Source organism: Aspergillus vadensis (genome assembly GCF_003184925.1).
Source record: "Aspergillus vadensis CBS 113365 unplaced genomic scaffold BO88scaffold_1, whole genome shotgun sequence".
In the NCBI taxonomy this organism is placed as follows: domain Eukaryota; kingdom Fungi; phylum Ascomycota; class Eurotiomycetes; order Eurotiales; family Aspergillaceae; genus Aspergillus; species Aspergillus vadensis.
Window position 1 is genome coordinate 2,847,974 of NW_020292039.1, and position 15,932 is coordinate 2,863,905.

General features: G+C 50.8%; 9 protein-coding genes and 1 non-coding gene across 10 annotated transcripts; 6 read left to right on the forward strand and 4 right to left on the reverse strand.

Moving 5' to 3' along the window:
• Window positions 1–739: 739 nt before the first annotated feature.
• On the reverse strand, window positions 740–1,865 carry swc5 (putative Swr1p complex component (Swc5); the record flags this gene model as incomplete). The annotated part of the gene is made up of 2 exons (XM_025708497.1): window positions 740–1,442; window positions 1,510–1,865. The coding sequence occupies 2 exons, from the start codon at window positions 1,863–1,865 to the stop codon at window positions 740–742; spliced, it is 1,059 nt and encodes a 352-aa protein (XP_025568795.1).
• A 337-nt stretch (window positions 1,866–2,202) lies between these two features.
• Window positions 2,203–3,611, forward strand: BO88DRAFT_400661 (short chain dehydrogenase family protein). Its single transcript, XM_025705641.1, has 5 exons — window positions 2,203–2,475; window positions 2,532–2,963; window positions 3,016–3,113; window positions 3,167–3,241; window positions 3,296–3,611. The coding sequence occupies exons 1-5, from the start codon at window positions 2,364–2,366 to the stop codon at window positions 3,545–3,547; spliced, it is 969 nt and encodes a 322-aa protein (XP_025568796.1). The 5' UTR covers window positions 2,203–2,363; the 3' UTR covers window positions 3,548–3,611.
• An 87-nt stretch (window positions 3,612–3,698) lies between these two features.
• On the reverse strand, window positions 3,699–4,618 carry BO88DRAFT_329529 (uncharacterized protein; the record flags this gene model as incomplete). The annotated part of the gene is made up of 3 exons (XM_025702602.1): window positions 3,699–3,952; window positions 3,998–4,229; window positions 4,286–4,618. 3 exons carry the CDS (start codon window positions 4,616–4,618, stop codon window positions 3,699–3,701), a joined length of 819 nt encoding a protein of 272 aa, XP_025568797.1.
• A 251-nt stretch (window positions 4,619–4,869) lies between these two features.
• BO88DRAFT_29617 (uncharacterized protein) lies at window positions 4,870–6,047 on the forward strand. Its single transcript, XM_025702397.1, has one exon. It carries the CDS (start codon window positions 5,121–5,123, stop codon window positions 5,874–5,876), a length of 756 nt encoding a protein of 251 aa, XP_025568798.1. The 5' UTR covers window positions 4,870–5,120; the 3' UTR covers window positions 5,877–6,047.
• A 69-nt stretch (window positions 6,048–6,116) lies between these two features.
• BO88DRAFT_400662 (uncharacterized protein) lies at window positions 6,117–7,166 on the reverse strand. Its single transcript, XM_025705642.1, has one exon. The coding sequence runs from the start codon at window positions 6,673–6,675 to the stop codon at window positions 6,481–6,483; it is 195 nt and encodes a 64-aa protein (XP_025568799.1). The 5' UTR covers window positions 6,676–7,166; the 3' UTR covers window positions 6,117–6,480.
• BO88DRAFT_400663 (intradiol ring-cleavage dioxygenase) lies at window positions 6,647–8,246 on the forward strand. The gene has a single exon (XM_025705643.1). The coding sequence runs from the start codon at window positions 7,029–7,031 to the stop codon at window positions 8,142–8,144; it is 1,116 nt and encodes a 371-aa protein (XP_025568800.1). The 5' UTR covers window positions 6,647–7,028; the 3' UTR covers window positions 8,145–8,246.
• Window positions 8,247–8,761: 515 nt separating this feature from the next.
• BO88DRAFT_400664 (dihydroorotase) lies at window positions 8,762–10,340 on the forward strand. Its single transcript, XM_025705644.1, has 4 exons — window positions 8,762–8,972; window positions 9,078–9,157; window positions 9,269–9,722; window positions 9,783–10,340. Exons 1-4 carry the CDS (start codon window positions 8,918–8,920, stop codon window positions 10,262–10,264), a joined length of 1,071 nt encoding a protein of 356 aa, XP_025568801.1. The 5' UTR covers window positions 8,762–8,917; the 3' UTR covers window positions 10,265–10,340.
• BO88DRAFT_460897 (MIND complex subunit MTW1) lies at window positions 9,987–11,448 on the reverse strand (the record flags this gene model as incomplete). The annotated part of the gene is made up of 3 exons (XM_025711120.1): window positions 9,987–10,947; window positions 11,010–11,326; window positions 11,391–11,448. 3 exons carry the CDS (start codon window positions 11,446–11,448, stop codon window positions 10,345–10,347), a joined length of 978 nt encoding a protein of 325 aa, XP_025568802.1. The 3' UTR covers window positions 9,987–10,344.
• A 361-nt stretch (window positions 11,449–11,809) lies between these two features.
• Window positions 11,810–11,881, forward strand: BO88DRAFT_t12. Its single transcript has one exon. It is a non-coding gene; the product is annotated as a tRNA-Glu (tRNA).
• Window positions 11,882–12,427: 546 nt separating this feature from the next.
• On the forward strand, window positions 12,428–15,517 carry BO88DRAFT_421319 (MIF domain protein; the record flags this gene model as incomplete). Its single annotated transcript, XM_025708498.1, has 7 exons — window positions 12,428–12,626; window positions 12,675–12,724; window positions 13,278–13,754; window positions 13,894–14,371; window positions 14,833–14,919; window positions 14,968–15,026; window positions 15,086–15,517. 7 exons carry the CDS (start codon window positions 12,428–12,430, stop codon window positions 15,515–15,517), a joined length of 1,782 nt encoding a protein of 593 aa, XP_025568803.1.
• Window positions 15,518–15,932: the final 415 nt, after the last annotated feature.

Here is a 15,932-nt window from a genome sequence, read left to right on the forward strand (position 1 = left end):
GCTGACAAAATCCCACTTACTGATACCGTAGATACTCGGATTATTGGGGATTGTTAAAATCATACATTCTCCTCGAAAACAGCTGAGTACGCAGGAAACTACTTGGATTCGGAGGGTTTAGCAGAGTATCTGTTTGAAGAGCTTCGAATGGTATATTCGATGCTCCACTGTAGGGAGGTTTTCTGAGCTGTTTCATTTTCTCCCTGAATCCTTTTATTAGATACAGAAGTTCATTACAAAGTACTATGTAGCTAGCTTACAGCGTGTGCAACCAATGTCATTCTTTTGGATCAAGAAAGGTTACCATCCTAACAATATCGTACATCTCCAATTCACATGTCATAAGTCATAACATCGCCCTGGCTGGCACTTACGCCAGTCATGCTAGTGCGATGCATAGGCAATATAAGCCCGTCCAACCAGCAGCATCCATCCGCGTAAGCGAACCGCGTAGTGCGGAGATGAGTTGAGCCCGGTGGATCGAGCCGGAAGCACGTGTCTGGCACTACCTCCAGCTATGGATGATAGCTAATATACACCGCATCGGTTTTCCGTGCGGATTGCGGCATATAGCCAGCCAGACATGCAGACTGTGATACGTGCCCATTTGATAAAGTCGTAGCCTGGAACAGTGGATCCAATGCTGAAGATTCTGGCACTGCTCCGCACCTGCATGGGAGGGATCGGACAAAGAGTTGGCCGGTGCCAAAAGAAAAGAGGAAACTGAAACCGGAATCGTTCAAAGCCCCTTCAGACGAGCATTTCTTCTCTCCTCGTCTATCTTGGCCCCCACACGGTCCAAGAAATCCATGCGACCCAGGAAACCCTCCTTCGCTTTGCTGTGCACGTTGAGCTCGTCCTTGATTCCAGCTTGATCCACATACGCAGCCCAGTCCAGACGCGATTTCTCGACCGTGTTGATCTTCGGTCCCCGGGCGTTCTCCTGCCCTGCCGTCGCCTCCGTAACGGGCTGTTTCTCCCAGCTCTTCTTGATCGTGCCGGTCGGATTCGGATCGAAGCGGGAGGGTCGACGAAGGGGTCTGCGCAGTTTGAGGGCGTCTTTGGCGTTCGCGGCGTGGTCGACATCTGCAGCAGTTACGGTCTCCGCGTCCTTCTCCCCGGCCAGGAATAGCTTAGCCTCCGCTGAATCCTTCGGCACAATCTTCTCTTCCGTAATCATCTCTCCGGCGAACTTGTATGTGCGCTTGATCTTCACCATTTCTTCGGTATAGTTCGTCTGGGGTTCCTGTGCGGAGGGAGTCGCATCGTCACCACCTGCCGCTTCTCCGTCGTTCTGTCCAGCCGCAGGCGTAGCATCTTTGCTCTCATCCTGTGCCGAAGAACCATCTACTCCCGAGTCTGGAGCGTTCATCTTCGCCCATAACGCATCCACATCAACCGTAGCGCCGTCGATCTTCGCGAGCGGTTTGCGCTCTTCTCCACTGTAGCAGTATCGTGTCAGTATAATCCCAGATCTAGTAGACTGTCAGACAAATAGACACCACGTACATTCGCATCTTCATCGCGCGCGTCCGCACGAAACCTCCTGTTCCCCCTTCCTCGTCCTCATCAAGATCCACGTCCTCATCTCCCTTCTTCCTCTTCTTATTCTTTGCCTTCTGAATCATCGCCTCATCCCCAGACGCCAGTTCGTCATCATCGGCTGCTGTCTGAGCATCCTTAGTATCCTTCTTCCGTCGCTTGGGCGCTGTCTCGTCGACAGCCTCCTCTTCGTCGGAATCGGACATGCCCGAGTCCGCATCATCTTGGGCTGCGTCGAGCTGGAAATCCTCGTCTTCGGCGGAGTCATACTGCTCGTCATCCAGATCAAGATCGGCGGCGGGAGAAACCATGTCTGGTGGCATTTTGATAGATAGCTGTGATGTATATGTCTATTGCTGAAGTGAAAAGTGAATTGCTGCGAAAGACGCGAGATTCTGCCAGGGCGGTGGAGGATACGATAAATGATTATGTAATTAATATAGCCAATCGGAGCCAAGATGCGGCGATGGAGATGCAGTGATAACGCCGAGGTTGCTGCGATAAGGAGAACCAGTGGAAGCCCTTCTGCAACACCATCCAGCAATTCAACAACAAAACTTACTTACACATTGTGTCAGGATCACTCATGCCTCCACTAAATGGCAGGACATAAAGCTGTCCCATGAACCCCTCATCTCCATACTAAACCCTCTGTCAACGGGCCGAGCCGCGCGCTCGGCCAAATGACTACTAATCACTCCTTCTACCGAGGATGACCGAACCTGGACTTCTATATCAACCCACGGCGTCTCGAGGTGCCTTTGAATAATATCTAGCTATTTTTAATACACAAAGCTTGGTTTATTCAATTGACTGCCATCATGACTGCCATCATGACTACTCGGTCTCCCAACCCCGTCGCCCTAGTAGTGGGCGCCTCTCGAGGCATTGGCCGCCAGATTGCTATCGACCTTGCGAAGAACGGATACACCGGTATGCCAGACACATTCTAATCATGTATCATCGCTAACAAAGAACACTTCGTACAGTAATCATAGCCGCCAAGTCAGCCACCTCGCCAGATCCCACAGCACCCTTCCCACCAGACCCTAACTCACCCGCCTCCACCATCCACACCGTCGCCCGCGAAATCACCCTCGCTGGCGGCACCGCCCACCCCGTCCAAGTCGACGTGCGCGACCCCACCCAGATCGATAACCTGGTGAACGAGACTGTACGTATCAGTGGTGGTCGGCTGGATGTTCTGGTTTACAATTCGGGTGCGATATGGTGGTCGTCTGTTGCCAATACGCCTCTCAAGAGGTTCCAGCTGATGCAGCGGGTCAATCCGGAGGGGCTGTATGCGACTATCATGGCGGCGTTGCCGGTGTTTGAGAAGAATGGGTGGAAGGGGAGGATTGTGGTTGTTTCGCCGCCGATTTATTCGAGGTTTTTCAGGGGAAAGACGGCTTATGCTATGGGTGAGTCTTTGGGTTAGAGAATAGGGTCCTGGGTAGTGCTGACAACACACAGGCAAGGTCGGGATGAGTGTGCTTACTCGTGGCTTGGCTATGGATTGGGTGAGAGAGGGCAAGTCGGATATGGCTATTACTAGTATTTGGCCTGCTGCGGTATGTTGACTATCGTGCTTTGAGCTGTGGCTGGCTAACGGTTATGTGAATAGGCTGTTGAAAGCGCAGCAACGGAGATGAATCCTGCGAATAATGACGATTCGCGAAAGGCTGATTTGAGGAAGCCGGTAGGTTCCCATCAACATACACGTTTCCTTGTGATACATACTAACAAATGGCAGACAATCTTCTCCGACGCAATCCTCGGGATCTTAAACACCCCAGCACACATCGTGAACGGACTTCTAGCCCTCGATGAGGATTTCCTGCGTGATTACTGCGGGGTGACAGACTTCTCCAAGTACTCCGTCATCCCAGGAAGCAATCCAAGACGCATGATGCCGAAAGAGATGCCCGTGCTAGAAGTCGCAGAGCAGGACGATGAGGGAGTGAGGATGGACAGTAGCAAAGGGAAGGGAGAAGCGAAGCTGTAACGCCCCAGCTTTACATTACATTCCGGGATCTAGTGCATACCCTATCATGACTATATCAATTTACCTATTACTCCCACAACACATCCACCAACACCAACATCACACCCCCTTCAACCACTCCAACCCACCCATCAGCTCACCTCACCTCACCTCAAGTCCCAGGATACTTCTCCACACCCCCCACAGAAACCTTACTCTCCCCCTTCACCCCTCCCCCTGCCCCAACTCCACGTCCCATACCCTCCAACCCCCCATCCATCTTCCCCCTCAACCCCCCAACCTTCCTCTCAACCCAGAACCCTACACCAACAACCACCCCCATAACAACCTCCAACCCCAGCAACACACAAAGCAAGACGAACCCGGCCTCAGTGGCATCGCAATCCCGCTTAAAATGCACCGGCGCTGTAACATCACCCCCCACCGTGGCATTATAACTACCGCTCGTACTAGCACTAACAGTGCCATTCCCACTACTACCACTACTCACAGAATCATATCCATCCCTCACAACCCCCCACTTACACGTCCACGAATGCAGCGTCTCCATCTCACTAAACCCGCTCGGATGCTTAGCTCCAGGCTGGTAAATGACGAACACGAGGCCCACGAGCGCGGCGATGAAGCCTGATAGGGCGGTTGCTGCGGCGAGGAGGTTGAGGAGGCGGATGTGGGGGCGGGGCTGTTTATTTATCAGTATCAGTTTGGAAAGTATGTTTGTGTGTGAGGGGCCCTCACAGAAGGAACAACGGCAGTAACAATGTAAAGCAAGTTCTGGAATGCTATCACGCAGCCGCAGGCGAGTATGGCGATGGTGGGTCTGAGATCTAGGTTCAAGGGCCAGAGGTTGAGCCAGACTCGTGCGTAGGGGGAGGTTTGGCGGTAGTGGTGGAGGGCGATGGCTTCGCAGGCGATTGTTGGGATGGTGGTTAGGAAGGTGAGGATGGCGAGGGCTAGGCGCGTGTGTCGGAGGTGTTGGGTGCGGGTGAGGAATTTGGATTCTTCTTCGATGGAGGCGGTTGAGGTTATGGTGGTGGTTATGGTGGATTCGGTGGAGAGGCTGCGGTCCATGGTGTATGTTTTTCTTTTGCGTTTGTTTTTGATGAGGTGGGCCAGTGATGGGGAACAGAAAAGTGTAGAGAAGAAAGAGCCTTGCCAGAAGGCTGATTGAGATGTTGAATTGAAAGAGAGAAGGGTATCTATGGGAGAAGGAGTGGAACGAAGTGAAGCTATAGACGGTAAGGAAGGTAGTGTACAGACAAGATAGAAAAGACCCTGACAAGAAAACCCGCAGACATCAACTACTTATGCAAGCAATGAATAGCCCATCCTAACTTCTGCAGCATTCTTCAGCTGCCAAAAATAAGAATGGTCTCACACAAAGCGCGAATAGGTGAAACATCTTCACGAGAGCCCTTCAGCCATAAAAGCCTAATAGCCGCCCACGGGAAATGCGCCGCGCCTATTTGCTGTCTCCTGCATGAGCGCGAAGACGCAGAAATCCTTCAAACTGACTTGATGCAGCCTTGTCTCCTTCGGCGCTTAGAAGAGGTCGGTGCATCGAGCAGCGCGAATGGAGGACTTGGACTTGGACAAAGGCACTCGGCTTCTGTGTAACACGTCCATTGCTTCCTGTTCTATTGGTGTGAATAAGCCCGGCTTGAAACGCCACTCATTTGCGTTTGTGTCGAACATCATGGATCAAAAGGAGACATCGGCTGATGGGCATGATAGCTGCCCGGTCCTATCGATGGTACATTCCTGCACCACTCGTTCCATCCTCGAGGATGAATTGAAAGTTGGGGCCTGCGCCCCTTCTAGTATGGGAGGGTTGAACATGAAATTAATCCAGGCCAAAGGACTGCAGCTTTCACATGTATCGGTTGCCGTCACTGCATCCTGTGGCTTTGATGATTCCACCAATGCCAGAGGTCCGTTGGGGCAATGTATTCTCTCTGGAAGCGCATGCCTTGCTGGGATACTGCTATGCCTCGATCTCTCAGAGTGCACGCAACTCAATCCCCAGACTCGACCACACATCAGGCTCAATAACATCGTTTGCTCATGCGCGGAGATTTCTCTGCAAGTTCTCCACATTCTGTTGGCCCTGTTGGTCTGTTGGAGATCTAGACTCCGCTCTGAGAATTGCCTTAATGGGACATTCTCCGCACCGTCTGTTTGTCCAGCTTTCTTGGGTATGCAGCTTGCAAATTTCCCATCACTAGTGAGCAACCCCAATGATAGGGATCAAGTGAGGCAGATGCTATCCACCTCAGAGACGTGTATTCGTTATACAGGTGTCGATCAACACCCAAAAGCAGCGCGATGAAGCAGTGGCACGGGACCTGTATACAGACTATGAATGGGTCGTAGACTTCATGTCCCACCCCCTACAATAACGTCTACGACTGTTCCAAGGCGGAGCTTGATTGCGCAGCTCTTGGCTAGGCGAGCGATCAGCACTGCAATCTTCCCTTCGGCATATTCAGCCAGCACATGTCTCCTCTTAGTTTTCAGCCTACGGCGAAGTGAAGCCGATCATCCGAGAACAAGCGATTTCAAAGTAAACTTCCGGTCTCCGTGGAAAAGTCATCTGGGGTCCCCACAAGCCACCATATAATTGAAACACGCACACTTCTGTGAGAGTCGGCAGCGGGATAATTGCAGCGGGATCATGGGGTCCTCGGGGCCCGAAATTCCTGCCAGACAGCGCGACTCACAGCCAGTCTGGACCTAGGGCTGTAAACAGGCCTTGGCTTCGCCAAGCCTACGGGTATTGCTCCGTAAGTACTCAGCACGCCTGCGCCAGGACCACGAGCTAAAGCCACCAACTTGTCGCGAATCACATTTGCGCTGATTGATACCGGATGAATATTAAGCCCTGATGTGCAGATCATCGCAATTTTCCTCAAAGCCAAGCCAATCAGTGGCTTCTAGATAGTAATGACACGCGGCGTCTGGGGTGTTGGTCTTTTGAGGGACATCATTAGGCGGTCTTGGCGGGCGAGCTTCATCGCAGCGTCCCCGCGGCCGATGGTCTTGGCCGGTGGGAGGGATTCGTCATCTTCCTTCCTGGCAAGTAGATTCATCACTTGAGCACGCTTTCGCTCATTTTTGGCCGGCAACATTGGATAGAGCAAGCAGGGATCAGTACACGCTCGTCACTGATTCTACCCACTGCTGACGACAGTTACTTGTCTTTGGAGGTTGGTATCGCTTCGGCAAGGGAACAGACTCCGCGCAATGGCAAAATCGTCCGCGCCCAGATTGGTATAGACTGCACAGTACATCGGCAACGCGCACTTTGATATCGACGCTCATTATGGAGGGAGCAGCTATAAAGGCTCTTCATCCGGGAGGCATCTGAGGGAGACATCCAGCAGAAAGCAGTCTCTTCAAGGCCTCTCTAGCTTCCACCCCCTGCGAATATCGCCTGTTCCTTGTCCAAATCTTTTGAACTTCATCTTTAAGCCCCCTCAAAATGCATGTCCAGAGCGTTGTCAAGTTGGCCGCGGTAGGATGTGCAGTTCTTGCCACTGCCCATCCCGGCCACCAAGAGAAGCGCGCCAACTCTGACCTCCTGGATTTCAAAGCCAACATGCGTCGTGGCTTGGAGAATTGTGCTTCCAAGTTCGAGCGCAGTGGTCTTAATGCTCGTGCCGAGGCTCGCCGTAGGGCCTTGGTGGACCTCCACCGGAGGCGCCTTGCTGGGCGAGATACTGACTCGGTCCTCAACAAGTCCCATCTTGTGACCGGTTCTGATATCACACCCGACTCCTCCGCCAGCGAGGTCTTTGCCAATACCAGTACCTGCATTCTGAACCCAGAGGGTGAGACTGGTCCCTACTATGTCCCTGGCGAGTACATTCGGTCGGACGTCCGCGAAGACCAGTCAGGTGTCCCCGTGGTGATTGAAGGCCAGTTCATCAACGTTGAGACCTGCGAGCCAATCACCGACCTGTACTGGGATATCTGGAACTGCAATGCCACCGGTGTCTACTCCGGCCTTGTCGCCAACGGCAACGGAAACACCGATGACACTTCCAACCTGAACACCACCTTCCTCCGTGGTATCCAGAAGACTGACTCTGACGGTGTTGTCACCTTCGAGTCTCTCTTCCCGGGCCACTACTCCGGCCGTACCACCCATCATCACATGGTTGCCCACCTGGATGTGACTGTGCTTGACAACAACACCATTACTGGTGGCACTGTTGCGCATATTGGTCAGCTTTTTTGGGATCAGGATCTCATCAACGACGTGGAGGCTACTTACCCTTACAACACCAACACCGTCACGCTCACCACCAACGCAGAGGATCGTGTCTTCTCCGACGAGACTGAAAACTCCGACTCTGACCCTGTCTTGAACTACGTCTACCTTGGAGACAGCTTGGACGATGGCCTCTTCGGATGGGTGACCGTTGCTGTCAATGTGTCTGCCACCTATGACCCTAACTACAGCTTCGTCTACACCTCCAGTGGTGGCGTTGCTGTTGATGACGACTCTTCCACTCCCGGTGGCGGTCAGTCTGGTGGCAGCCAGCCTAGTGGTGGTCAGCCCAGTGGTACCCAACCTACCGGAGGCCAATTCTAAGAGAGCCCTGGTACAGATGCCACAGGTGGTGACAGAATGATGCGGTGAGACTCGAGAGATTGAAGGCACTTTGTGTTTCGTGATAAAGCTTCCAAGTTAAAAATGATAGCACTCGTTTGAATACGACTTATGCGTGATTTTCACAAAACCGAAGCTTTGGCCATTGGTTGCAAGTAGACGATTTAACCGTAGGACTAATAGGTAAGCAGAATAATTCAATGTAATTTAGAGTGTGGAAAATTTCCCCGTAGTGATCAAAGCCGTACTCATTTGACGGTAGGCTATGGAGTATTAGCTCTCAGTCATAAGAACACCGAGTCTCAATGAGTGTAAGGGCTGTTTGTTAGTCCATAGCACACAATAATCTTGAAAGCCGCCTGTATCCTTGTAAGATACCCCCCACATCCCGACCCTTTCGGAGAGACGCGATGTAGAAGGCTCCCTATTTACTCAGGAGTACTAGTAGCGAACCAAGTAACTAAGAGCCAGGATGTCAACTACCGCGGACACCCCCGTGACATCACATGCCCACACCCCACACCAACCAATCACAAGCAAGGCGGTCATGGATCCCAAATTCCCCCGCGACAAAAAATTGGCGGGGAAAAACCGGCCCATGGGAATTTCTTGTACGTATTTGATTTCCCCCAGTTATTGACTATTATACTTCCTTGATTGGAATCAGTATTTGGTTCATGCTGTTTCCTCGAATCTTCAGACCTAATTTGGTTATACCTCGGTACTCAAAGTTCTACTATTGTTCGGGAAAAAGAATGCCTCTCTCCAAGCTGCAGGGCGTGAAGCTCCCCGCTTCCGCGGACTTTCATGGTGCGTACTTTTTTTTCTGAATGGCTGCCAATTGTATCCGGTGTTGAGGGGGTGGATTGCGCTTAGGAGGTTTCAATTTGGCTAATGGGGATTGGTGGAGTTAAGTGCATCTTCGCGATGGTGATATGATGGAGCTTGTTACTCCTACTATTAGACAGGGTGGTGTCAACACCGTTTTTGTTATGGTAAATTCATCACTCTATACCGCTTTGAACTTCTGACCATATTTATATGTGGTTGGTGGAACTGCTGCATTGCAATTGGGACAATATAGTAACTTGGATGTCTTTCACCAGCCGAACTTGGTCCCTCCCGTGACCACCGTTGACCGCGCGCTTGAGTACAAGCAGCGTCTGCAGGCCATTGAGCCCAATGTGAACTATCTCATGTCCCTGTATCTCCATGAGACTATCACCCCGGAGACCATCATCGATGCCAAGAAGCGCGGCATCACTGGCGTCAAGAGTTACCCGGCCGGTGTCACTACTAACTCCTCCTCGGGTGTCATCGACTACACTCAGTTCTACCCCGTCTTCGCTGAGATGGAGCGTCAGGATATGATCCTCAACCTGCACGGCGAAGTCCCGTCCAAGGGTGATGTGACCGTTCTGACGGCAGAGGAGCGCTTCCTTCCAACCTTGCTCCAGCTGCACGAGCGTTTCCCCAAGCTGAGGATCATTCTCGAGCACTGCACCACCGCTGCTGCGGTTGAGGCTGTCAAGAAGTGTGGCCCTACTGTTGCCGGAACAAGTGAGGACTTTCTCCGGCTTTCTCCGTAGCTGAATAAACGTGCACTAACAGCTGCTCTAGTCACGGCCCATCACCTGTCGATCATCATCGACTCCTGGGCTGGAGATCCGTTCTGCTTCTGCAAGCCGGTCGCCAAGACGCCCGCGGATCGTGATGCCCTTTTGCGCGCAGCAGCCTCCGGTAACCCCAAGTTCTTCTTCGGATCCGACAGCGCACCTCACCCGGCCGTGTCCAAGAGAGGAGGCGATAAGATCGCAGCCGGTGTGTTCACTCAGCCCCACACCACCCAGCTTGTCATCGACGCGTTCGAGCAAGCTTGCCAGAATGGCGTCCTGAAGGAGGAAGACATCACCCCCGAGATCATTGAGGGTTTCATGAGCAAGTTTGGTCGCAATTTCTATGGCATTGGCGAAGAGCAGAAGGAGTTCATCGTCATCGATAGGAAGGATGAGAAGATCCCGAACATCTTGAAGTCGGACAAGGTGGATGTTGTTCCCTTCAGACGGGACCAGCAGACATGGAGCGTGTCGTGGTCTGCATGAGTTCGGTCGACTGAGTGAAAATAGATCTCCTTGATGGATTTGGAACAAAGAACCATCCCAGTGTTCTCGGTTCACGCCCTTTAAGCTGATTTCTTGTCTCCTTGCGTAAGCATTCCCGTAACAGCCTCAAGAGCCTGTGCCTCTGCAATATCAATCTTACGGCCGGCAAAGACAGTAGTGCTATCACTACCAACCGCCAGCTGACCAGCCCTTTCGAGGTGCAGTCTAACTCTGCTCTCGATGTACTCGCGTCTCGCATCGGCTTTGGGTTCCGCATCCATCTTATCTCCAGATTGTGGTAGAGTCGCCAATTTCGGCCGGAGTTCCTTGAGAAGCGCTTGTAGAGCAGGGAGCTGAGACAATATGAACGTAGCGTTCGTGGTGATCGGCGTATGTTGTGTGTTTGATCCGGTAGCGGCACCGACACGTAGCTGCTGTGCAGCTGGACTAGAAGTCAAGAAAGACAAGTCCAGGTTTGGTTGACCGTTGTGTGCGACACCATTCTCCTGTTTTGCGGTCTGCGCATTCGACAGGATGGAGCGTAGCTGAGCAATGACGGCCTCATTACGTGCGCTTTCCTGTTTCAGCACCCGATTCAACTTTTTCGTTTCGTGTAACTTCTTCCGCTGAGCGGAGATCGTCTCTGGAGTGGGGGCATCGGATGGGGGCTCCAAGTTCAGATTCTAATAAGGAGCCAGGCTGGTTAGAAGAGAAGGGGAGCTGGAAGCTTGATAGGTCAACATACCTCGTAGTGCTTCAGCCGAATCCATCCCATCAGATCATCCGGTACTTTGAACGTATTGCGCAAAACGAAAAGCTCGAATTTATCGAAAGTCTTGTCGACTGTAGCCTCGAGCAGCGTTTCTAGCTGATGTAGTCCATTTTCGATTTCCAGCTGTGCCTCTGGGTAAATAACATTTCCGTCTTCGTCGGTGTCAGGTATCGTCGAGCCATTGTTCGCATGCGAAAAGCCCAAGCGCTCAGGAGGCGTTCCCAATAGTCCCGTCTCGAGACTGGAAATGGCTTGATAGATCAAATTGTTGATCGAGTTGATAATGTCATCTATGAGAGACTGCGCCGAGTCAGCTCGGGGTGTTTTCAACAGCGCGTCGCCAAAGGGCCATACGAACTAGGGGCGTATAGCTGAAGTGCTCTGTGAGCAGGGAAGTTGTCGCGTCACTCATCCTGATATCTTCGTGTCAGGGTTCATGATCTAGATATCGGATTGAGGGGTGATGGAGGTTTCGGACTTCTTAGGTAGACGCGTTTGCGCGCGAATGCGGGTTAAAACAATTGGTTGTGGTCCGCCGCGTGAGGAGACCCGACTTCCGTTGGAGCCAAGACTGTGTACCTTGAGGACGCGGGGTTCTGCCGCCCGCACATATGAATATCGATTTTAGAACCCAGCCTTACTTCTCATTCCATTTCACAGCCTGGGTGTTTCCATGTTCACTCCTAGTTAATCCAACAACTAGCATGGATTCATTGATGAAAGCTCTAAGTCATGGCTTATAGTACCAAATTCAGCACTACTCTTCAACAAGATCCGATATGGTGTAGTGGCTAACATCGCCGTCTCTCACACGGCAGCCGGGGGTTCGATTCCCCCTATCGGAGCTCAAATTTCCTTTTTTGTTTATTACCGAGTACACCATCCTACTATTACATTTTCTTTCTTCGGAAACACTTCATTTACTTTTTGCACCTTATGCTACTCGATGTTGCTTCTCCTCGAAGCTCCTCCTATGGTCAAATAGTTAATTGCCAAGTCTGACTCAACATCACTCATAATGTATACACTCGGTCATGAGTCATATTTCCATCCCCGGAGTGCGCTAAGCCACGTCCATTCGACTCACTTTCCCGTTTCAGACGACGGCGATCATCCAGGGCATCACTATGGTACGTGATCTGATGCGACGCGGTGGATCTATCAGGCCTTCCATGCAACATACTTTGATTATGCTTACACGAATTGTTGGAATTGGCGGAATTGGCAGTATGGGCAACACAGTAGACTTTCAGTTGATGGTCTTTTGGCTATGTCGCACTATTCTTTAGCAATAATATATAACCTGTGAACATGTCCTCAGTCATCTCAACATACAACCCAACATTTCCAAAACAGTACCAGAACCGAAGAGTGTGATGGCTATTGAGATCATGGCTTCAGAACCATCGACCGAGACGCAGCAGAAAGTTCACGATGTCTCGGAGCAGCACTACGAGCGTAGCTCGACTCCCCAGCCAGATGCTCAATCAAGAACTCCAACGCCTACTTCCTTTGAGACAGAGTATAAGCCTCTCACATCTGGCTCACAGAAGCCGGAGCCTGTGGACAATAGACTTCGTCCTGCAGGAGGTATATATTAAGACACATTTCCTGGCAAGGATACTAATTAGATCACAGACATAATCAACCGTATTATCTGGGACCCTGCCTTTGATGGTACCAATTACGTTATTGGGTATGAAGATCGATTCGAAGGACGCTTGGAGTCTGGCTTCAATGCGTGGAAGAAGGAGACAACCGACGAGGAATTCATTCCTCAACACCGGATCCTCTATATCAAACGTCGGTCGGATGGAGAGATCGTGTGGGACAGGAGACGGAGAATCGACAAGATCTTCTATAGTGGAAACTCTGCCTTTGACTATCTCGGGTTTTTGGCTTGAGCGTGTTGGTCGGTTCCCCGATGTGGACTGGCGATTATGACTGGGATGTGGTTATACTATCGTGAGCCTCGTGCAACTGGTCGCTGGACACCTGTGTATGGCAAGGCTGATCCGTAGCTGCCTTTTGGGTGTACCGGGCGGTCCTACTGATTATGGTGACTAGTAGTACCTGCCTAAGTATCTACAAAGATATAATTTATCGTGTTGGGAGCCAGTAATGGCAGGAAGTACTACCTCTTAGAAGTATCATATCCCCCGTCTAAACAGCGTCTCAACAACCTTCGCAAGGAATCTAAGTCAGTCCTACATAACTTCTTATACTGCAGCGAAGAAATAGCGGGCAATCTTTACCGAATTGATAAACATCTACGCCGCAATGACCGCAAGGCGCCACAGGATTGACTTTTCCCTGCGAAGACGGCGTAACGACCTGTCGAACACGTCGTCCGGCAGCATCTCACCACCAGTACCTGTTCTCCAGTCACCTGTCACGTTTCAAGCATTTGCATCAGTCAATGTCTCTGAGGCAACACTCAAGCAGAAGAATGAATTAGAAAGGGCACCTGTGAGGCCATCCATGTTCTTGGAAGAGAAGGATGATGACGAGGCCCCGATTTCTGCTCTGACTGGCAGTGCACCTCTGGATGTCAAGCCTGCTCATGTAGAGCGGAAGAGTGTTGAGGAGAAGCCGATGACTCGAACGAAAAGCCAGTACTTCGAAGACGCCTTTAGCACAAGGGGTCCGTTGACCTCACCCAGAACCCAGATCAGCCAGGATTCGGTCGTGGTGGTAGAGATAAAGGTCAACACCAAGGTGCGTGATGGTCTATATTTGCTCATAATCCCCAGCAATGAGAGGATGATCATTGTATAGTTCTGACCCTCGGGTGCAGGTCAAAGAAATGGAGTCACTTGTCTCGAACATTTCGTCCCATATGGCACGCATCTTCCAGAAATCCGAAACACTTATGATGACCACCATTCAAGAAGACGCGTGCATTCAATTTGGGAGAGTGAATCTACCAGCCTACCTGATGAAAGTCTTTGCGCTGCCATACCTCATCGCACCGATAACCAACCTTCGTAGCACCATTCTGATTCAAGCAGCTCTGCAAGAAATTCTTCATGTGGCACCAAACCGAGGAGTCATCTTATATATCCCAATTCCAGAAGAGAACTTCGCGATCAACGGGGTGACAATGATGGGTGAAATTGCCCGTTTAGAGCGTTCTTCCCCAGATCACGGCTCTGGTCTATTCAAAACCGTCTCACGAACCATGAGTCGAAGGCTGAAATCCACCAGCTCGCAGAGCGCGCCTATTTCGGTTGCAACTACATCTTCCTGGGCTTGTGGTGGCACACAGGCGCCATCGCCGGGCAAAGAGTCACTAGCAAGTGATGCTGCGGACAGCGATGTCAAGCCGAAGTCAGGTACAAAATCCAAGGGCTTCCGTCATTTTCTTAACCGTCAAGGTTCAGAACGGAATGGAAAGTCCAGGGATACGCGGTAGTAGCCTACATTGACGTGACCATTACCCCCCAAAAATTCTCTTGTTCATGTTGTACTTACACTCTTTGTCATTATCATTCACTTTCGCCATCCAACGAGCCTGTTGTATTTCCTTAACAGGTCACTTATCGCCATCCTGAGCAACATGTGCGGAAGTTTCAGCGGTGATCGATTGTAATCACGGTAGCTACCTTCTTTGAATTGTATTTTATTTTGTCTATTGGCCTCTTTACTACCGCTGATCATTCAAATAACGCCCGTGATCAACTATTTCTTCTTTTTAAAAACCTTGTCTGGTACTTGGTCCTCCTGTTGCTCTTGAAAGGACCATATCATCAAGCCTTTTACACACACACACACACACACACACACACACGCAGAGTACGTATGAAGCCAAGCAGTACCGCAGGGGGTCTCTTAGAGATCCAAGGTAGCCTGTTCGATGCTCCAGAGGGAGCAGCGCTGATCCGTTCGTTTCTCTATCTCCGAATATGAATGTAACTAATAATGGAAACAGATGCATGTAACTGCCGTGGTACTTGGGGGAAGGGAATAGCAAGAGTATTTCGGAGCAATGTGAGCATCTCATAGTCTTTCGCCCAGGCTGCTATACGGATTTGACTAAGATTTGATAGTACCCAGCTGCATATGAGGTTTATCGATCCCACTGCCGACAATTCTCTTCCAAGCCCAGATACAATAGTATCACAACAAGCGATGGCACACGAAGAGCTCGACTGCCAGAGGGGACTGCTCTCATGATTCCACCACAGAAGAGAGACCATGAGAATGACTGCAGGAAACGCCATTGGATAATCTGCCTTTTCACGTCAAGAGGACTCGGAAGGATGGTCAGCCCCGAAAATATAGTGCTGGAGAATACCGAGCTTGCCATTGCAGACATGAAGAGACAAATTGATCACATTGAAGACCAAGAGGGTAGTCTTCTTGAGCTCTGGTCGTGTCGGTTCAACTCTGGGTTGTTTGGTGTGCAGTGGGCTCGCTCAAGGGAGATATTGGAGAAGTCGGGACTTGATGTTACTGTGGTGACGCCGGCTGATGACTGAGTGCCTGTATCGGGTTTATTCATTGCTGTTGCATAGGCTGGTATTGTTTTGGGGGATTGAAGGTTAGTTTCACAGTGATAATTGTGATAGTGCATTTCATTGAATAGTGAAGATATTCTTTCCGACATCAATAGAACTAGACTAATCACCACCGCTCATATATATCGTGTCTTAAGTGATAGTGTAGCTCGGTACAAAAAACCAACCCCACCCTGCAAGCTATGCAGCTTATATCAAGTGGTAATAGTACAGTCTTCTATCAGCTACCTTACTCACAATAAAAGACTGAGAACTAACAACGATGATAAACTCACATAGACTGTATAGATAGCAAATCACCTGACCACGCGTCACGGACCCGCGCATCCGCGCAAGAAGATCAAATCCCCGCGACGAAGACCACCTTATCATCAAT